The sequence below is a fragment of the Copadichromis virginalis genome, linkage group LG16, assembly GCF_057382275.1.
Source record: "Copadichromis virginalis isolate Kocher_CV1m ecotype Utaka linkage group LG16, C_Virginalis_male_GT1.1, whole genome shotgun sequence".
Taxonomy (NCBI): Eukaryota; Metazoa; Chordata; class Actinopteri; order Cichliformes; family Cichlidae; genus Copadichromis; species Copadichromis virginalis.
The window spans coordinates 38,711,653-38,717,304 of record NC_140633.1 but is presented as its reverse complement, the minus strand read 5'-3'; the positions used below and the strand labels follow the sequence as shown (position 1 = coordinate 38,717,304).

Here is a 5,652-nt window from a genome sequence, read left to right as displayed (position 1 = left end):
CCAACAGAGGGCACTGCTGTACATTGTACACGCTTCCCTTTGGTAACATTATTAGAAAACCTGCATACATTTTCACTGCTATGCAGACGATACCCATGTTGGTTTATCCATGCTGAATCGAGCGGTTAAACTGTGGGCATATCATAAAGACAAATACCTGGACGATTGAATTTTCTGCTTCTAAATTCAGATAAAACTGAGGTTATTGTACTTAGCTAAACATCTCAGAACATGGATGGCATTACCCTGGCCTCCAGTAACACTGTGAGGAATCATGGAGTCGTTCTCGACCAGGATTTGTCCTTCAATGCACACATTACGCAAATGTGTAGGACTGCCTTGTTCCATTTGTGCACGCAGTGTTGGGTAAGTTACTTAGTTACATTACTAGTTACTTCTATCAAAAGTAACTCAGTTACTTCAAGTTACTCGTTACTTTCAAAGTAACTAGTTACTAGGGAAAGTAACTTTGGTTTTACTCAGGACTTCTCTTGTTAATGTGTTGTTTCCATAACTTTGCAGTCTTCTAGCTTGCTTACGTGCCACAGTGCACTGTGCCACCAACCAATAGAAAGGAAAAGATAATGTGCATATCTCCACGAGAGAAATCCCACGCCTGGACCGTCGTTGACCTCCGCCATGATTCTAGCCTACGTCACAGCGTCATGTGCGCTTTTTACATCCAACACAAAAACTGCAGTCGTGGTGCTTTCGATTGTACTCAGAAACTCGGAAATTCTGCCTTCTGAATAGGAAGATGTAGGTAACACCAGACTGCAGATGAGCTGCATACATGGCTGGACTGGGACAGAAAATTGGCCCGGACATTTTGACTAGAGACCGGCCCACCATTATAGGAAAAATCATAAAGCCTTTGAATGAAAACAAACGCTGTTGTGACAGTGATGTTCACTGTTCTGATGGTATATATGCATCAATCTATCAATCGTTTGTTGTAAGACTCAGATAATTATTTTTTAAAAGCGAGACATTTTAAATGAGAATAAGAAAGAAAAGTATTTCTTTGTGCCCCCCTTTCCCTGTTAATGCCCTACATGCCCCCCTGGCAACACTTTGCTAGACCCGCCCCTGCACAGTTACCAGCTGTCAGCTACCTAGAAAAGGATCCTGGTGTTATTTGTCTCTCAGAAACAGTTCATAACTTCCCTTCAACTCATTCATGTCACCTAAAAGGTAAACCTGTTTCTCCATCACCTGTTCAGCTCTGATGATTCAGTAAGGACATCTCCTGGTTTCATCTTCATGTTTCCCTCTCACCACATATCCAAACCGACATCATGACCAGCAGCTTTACAGCTGCTAAACAACAGCAGCACGTTTAAGCTTGATCAGCTGTTGTTAGAATTTATTTGCTATTAATTTCTAGTATCAGCTGATGTTTGCTGGAGCCACAGCTCCAGCAAACATCAGCTATAAACTGTGCGGGTCTTGCAAAGTTTTGCCAGGGGGGCAGGTAGGGCATTAACAGGGAGAGGGGGGCACAAAGAAGCACTTTTCTTTCTTATTCTCATTTAAAATGTCTCGCTTTTAAAAAATAATTATCTGAATCTTACAACCAAAGTTTTTATCTGATGTAAAATGTATAGAACTCATACATATACCAACAAGACAGTACATCACTGTCACAGCAGCGTTTGTTTTCATTCAAAGGCTTTATGGCTTTTCCTGTAATACCTGTTGCTATGTCGAGGCATTTATTGCACATGGGAGAAACTAATCTGCACATGCACTGATTATGTGCTTAAAATGTTCTGTTTTACAGAGAGAGGCATAACCTGTCAGCAGCCCACAGTCTAAATCTATCCAGAGCATATTATAGAAACAAAAATACAAATGCATGCATGTACATTCCTGTTTCTCTCACCTGGGTGAGAGAAACAGGAATAGCACTTATCAGCATCTGACTAATACGACTGATCACACATATGACCACAAACACAGGCAGGGAAACAGTTTATTGGTACACTGTGCCCTACACGCCATCGTTGTTGCATAAAGTCAGCAAATACACGACCCCTCAGGACTTTGCTGATTACAAATTACATTCAGCACATCCGTGATGACATAATTTTAAGAAAAAACAAGCAAAGTCTTGCTAGTTTAGTTCCCATCGCTAGCCCTCCTCTCATACTTTCTCCTCTTTCAGCAGAGCGAGGATCTGCTCCCTCCTGGAGGTGTACGGCGTGTGTTTCAGCTGAAAGACGTGAGCAGGAAACAAGTTCCCACTGGGAGCGTACATATCCTCTCCCTTCTGCCCCATCAGCGAGCGCAGCGTTTTGTTTCTGGACAGAATTTTATCGTAAAACTCCACCCCTCCTTTGGCGTAATCGCGGGACACTCCGGCCGCACGTCGGTCCGAGCTATAGTCAAGCCACTGGCTGACGGCGTCCGAGGTGAGGAAGTAGGAAACAGCACCAATGCCAAGCGCAACGATGTTCACAGCCCCGCGTAGCAGCGCAGGCCCGCCGTACAGCCCGAAAACCTGCTTCAGCACCACGCTGTACACCCAAACCCCTCCCAGGCAGAACGGAGCGACAGCAGCGCTCATGACGGGTCCCCCGGACTGCAAGCGGGCCACCTCGCGCGCTATGGCGAACTTCTGCGCATCGAGGGAAAACACAAGCGCCTCCTTTAGAGTCGAACCGGACTCACTGCTCCAGTCCACCGTTTTGCCGTTGATGAAAATGTTGCGATTGGTAATTCCACTCGGGTCGTCGGCGGTGCTGTTGAAGTTAGCCGGGATGCCGATTTGGGCCCCCGCAGGAAGCCACGGGACGCCAGCGCCAACCGGATGGAAGCCAAAGGACGCAAAGGCCGAGACATTCTTGGGTGAGCTGACGCCATAGTCCTTCAGCACCTACAAATGACAAAGCAGAAATGTGAATTTTATGAAATTCATGAAAGAACAAATTTCATGTTTTGTGAACAATTTGTTTCGATTTGTGTATAATGATGGTTATTAATCTAAGACGCCTGCGTCTATCTTTACTGCTATTTTCCTCTCATCAGCAACTAAAAATATTTATGCATCATTCCAGCGACAATCACATGCATATTACAGCTGAAGTCTTTTAAACATATCTGAAGTGTGATCTTGAAAAAATAAGATAAATTAAAACCTGCTGAAAAAGATTTTCCAGCTTTTCCGACAGCACGACCGGCTCCCCCCGGTGCCAGGCCTGATAGAGCTGACGGTAGGAGACGTCAGGGAAAACGTGGTAGAACATGTTGGCGGCGAAGACTCCACCGCAGCTCGCAATGAGCAGCGGAGTGCGGTACTTCTGGAGAAGCACGGAGTACTTCAGGAAACGAGACGCCATGGCTTTTATTTTCTTCCTTTTTTTGGCTCCCGTGTTGTTTTCAGCAGCAAGCTTCAGTTGGTGACATCTGTGAAGAGGACAGACGATACATCCATGAAAACAAGCTGCATGTCACAGATATATAAAAACTGTGACACTGTGCTGACTCATCCTCCCCCAGGAACTTAACATGTCATTAACATGTCACATAGCACGATCTCATTCGAGGTTAGGGCTCATCATGCGGGCTAACGCAACATCAGTGCACACGACGTGGTTATCACAGTGTACTACAACCTAAAACATGTTAGTTAAATGAACTTGAGCTGCCTTAGAATCACACAACAAGCTGAAAATCAACTAAACTTGAAGCCTCAGGCTGTGATTGGCTGGTCACTTCCATCTCTTCTGTATTTTGTAACATGGAAACATTTAAACCTTAGTGGAGTTACTGTAGGAAGCTCAGATCCTTTAAAGTGTGCAGCAGGATGTTGGAGACCATCTACCAGTCTGCGGTGGCGCGGGACATTTACTTTGCTGTTGTCTGCTGGGAGGGGGGCCGCATCAGAGCAAGAGATGCCAGCAGGATCAACAAACTGATCCACAGGCTGGAACATCATTGGCCAGAATCTGGAGGCGTCTGAGTCAGCGAGGGTTGGAGGTCATCGAACAAACTGCTCTCCATCATGGACAACCCATCACACCTGCTCTCTTATTATTAGTCTTATTATTTACACTTCTTTAACTGAATATCATTTTTATTTATAAGTTTATTGTTTTAAATCTCTACATTTTAAAAGTATGTTTATTGAGTAACATGCTGCTGTAATGTAGTAGTTTCCCTTGAGAGATCGATAAAGTATCTATCATAAGTGTTGTTTACCTGAATGAAAGATGAGAGACAGCACAATTCTTCTTCTATGGTCTGTAGTAGTATAGTAGTACATGCAGTATTGTAGTACCTCATTAAAATGAATACTTACAGTCACACAGAGACAACCTGATGTGGTGACAGTCCCAAATAACAACCTTAGTGTTCAGGATCGAGTCAAATCCGCAACCGTGATAATGACGTCATCATTCATGGACTTTAAAGAAGCAGTTCTGCACTTTTTTTTTTTAACTCGCTGACGAGTCAGACTAACTTGTTTTGTAGTTTGGGGTCAAACTTAATCATAGTCAGTCTTGTCTTCACTCAGGACTCGCTGTGAACAAACAGATGAATTAAACCGAGCTAACCCTACAACCTGCCTCACACCTGCCCGCGGTCGTGTCGTCGGAGACACACCAACAGCTTCTGAAGCACGCACAGGCAGGCTGTCACTGATGAAACGTGAAGTACTTCACTGCAAACGGCAACAACGACGAGCCTGTTAATGATGCTTTTACTGCGCATGACGTCAGCAGCCTTAACCCTTACACACAGAGCCGTAAACGAGTCCGCTTCTCTCCATTTAGCACGAGCGCGTCTGAAACACTTGCTTCAGTTTCCGCTCCGGTGGACACTCACCTGTTCTCCGCATCTTTCCCACGAGCCGCACACGAGACACTTTCCAAGGACAGCTGCACGGCATGGAGACATAACAGTGACCGGAAAGCGATTTAGCTGTCGTCATGGCGTTTCACGACAGTTTCACGACGGTAAAGTTAGAAGGCTCATTGATTTGACGTGAATTTTTGTTATTATTATCTTCAGTTACTTGTTTTTCTGAAGTGGTCTTGCTAATTAATTTTTTTTTTTTAATTTCCGTTTGTTAAACAATTAAAAAATTATATATTTAACAACATCTAAACGTTCCTTTGTGAATACATTTACCAAAGGTAGTAAATAAATAAATAAGCTGCATGAACTTAAATTTAAATCATTTCCTATTTATTATTCAACCTTAACATTAATTATTAAATCTAATGCATTGTGCTCATGTAGCTGAATTGATTTTTAAGCATTAGAAGAGCAGAACATATTTAATCAGTATGCATTTCTAAAGCTCTGTTTGCATATATATTATACATTTAGTCTAACTAAAGATATCAGTGACAGAAAAGAGTGTACAGCACCAACAGGTCAAGCTTATACACCTCATATTACGGTATAAGTAACATTTCTGGCTAACAAATAAATAAATGCATAAATAATAGTAATAATAATAATTGTTTAAAAAAAGCCTTTATTGAATTTCTAGTTCAGCTGAAATTAAAATTAAATTAAAAACATGATACAAAGGACAAAAAAAAGAAAAATTCAACAACATATATTTTATCATCCGGTTTTGTTTTGTTTCATAAAAAAACAACTCCTCTAAATGGTAAAACAGTGCTGTACAAACTGACC

At 42.6% G+C, this 5,652-nt stretch overlaps 1 protein-coding gene across 2 annotated transcripts; it reads right to left on the bottom strand.

Moving 5' to 3' along the window:
- Nucleotides 1-1,957: 1,957 nt before the first annotated feature.
- tmem177 (transmembrane protein 177) lies at nt 1,958-4,940 on the bottom strand. 2 transcript variants are annotated; one of them, XM_085434735.1, is made up of 3 exons: nt 4,831-4,940; nt 3,141-3,408; nt 1,958-2,878 (listed from the first exon to the last, which is right to left on the bottom strand). In XM_085434735.1, the coding sequence occupies exons 2-3, from the start codon at nt 3,339-3,341 to the stop codon at nt 2,147-2,149; spliced, it is 933 nt and encodes a 310-aa protein (XP_085290861.1). In that variant the 5' UTR covers nt 3,342-3,408; nt 4,831-4,940; the 3' UTR covers nt 1,958-2,146. The 2 variants fall into 2 exon arrangements, with proteins under 2 accessions (XP_085290861.1, XP_085290862.1); XM_085434736.1 differs by lacking the exon at nt 4,831-4,940 and adding an exon at nt 4,304-4,780.
- Nucleotides 4,941-5,652: the final 712 nt, after the last annotated feature.

Coding starts and splice junctions, on each gene's coding strand:
- tmem177 (XM_085434735.1), bottom strand. CDS start 3,341: ATGGCGTCTCGTTTCCTGAAGTACTCCGTGCTTCTCCAGAAGTACCGC. Junction 2,879..3,140: donor TGGAAAATCTTTTTCAGCAG/GTTTTAATTTAT, acceptor TGTCATTTGTAG/GTGCTGAAGGACTATGGCGT.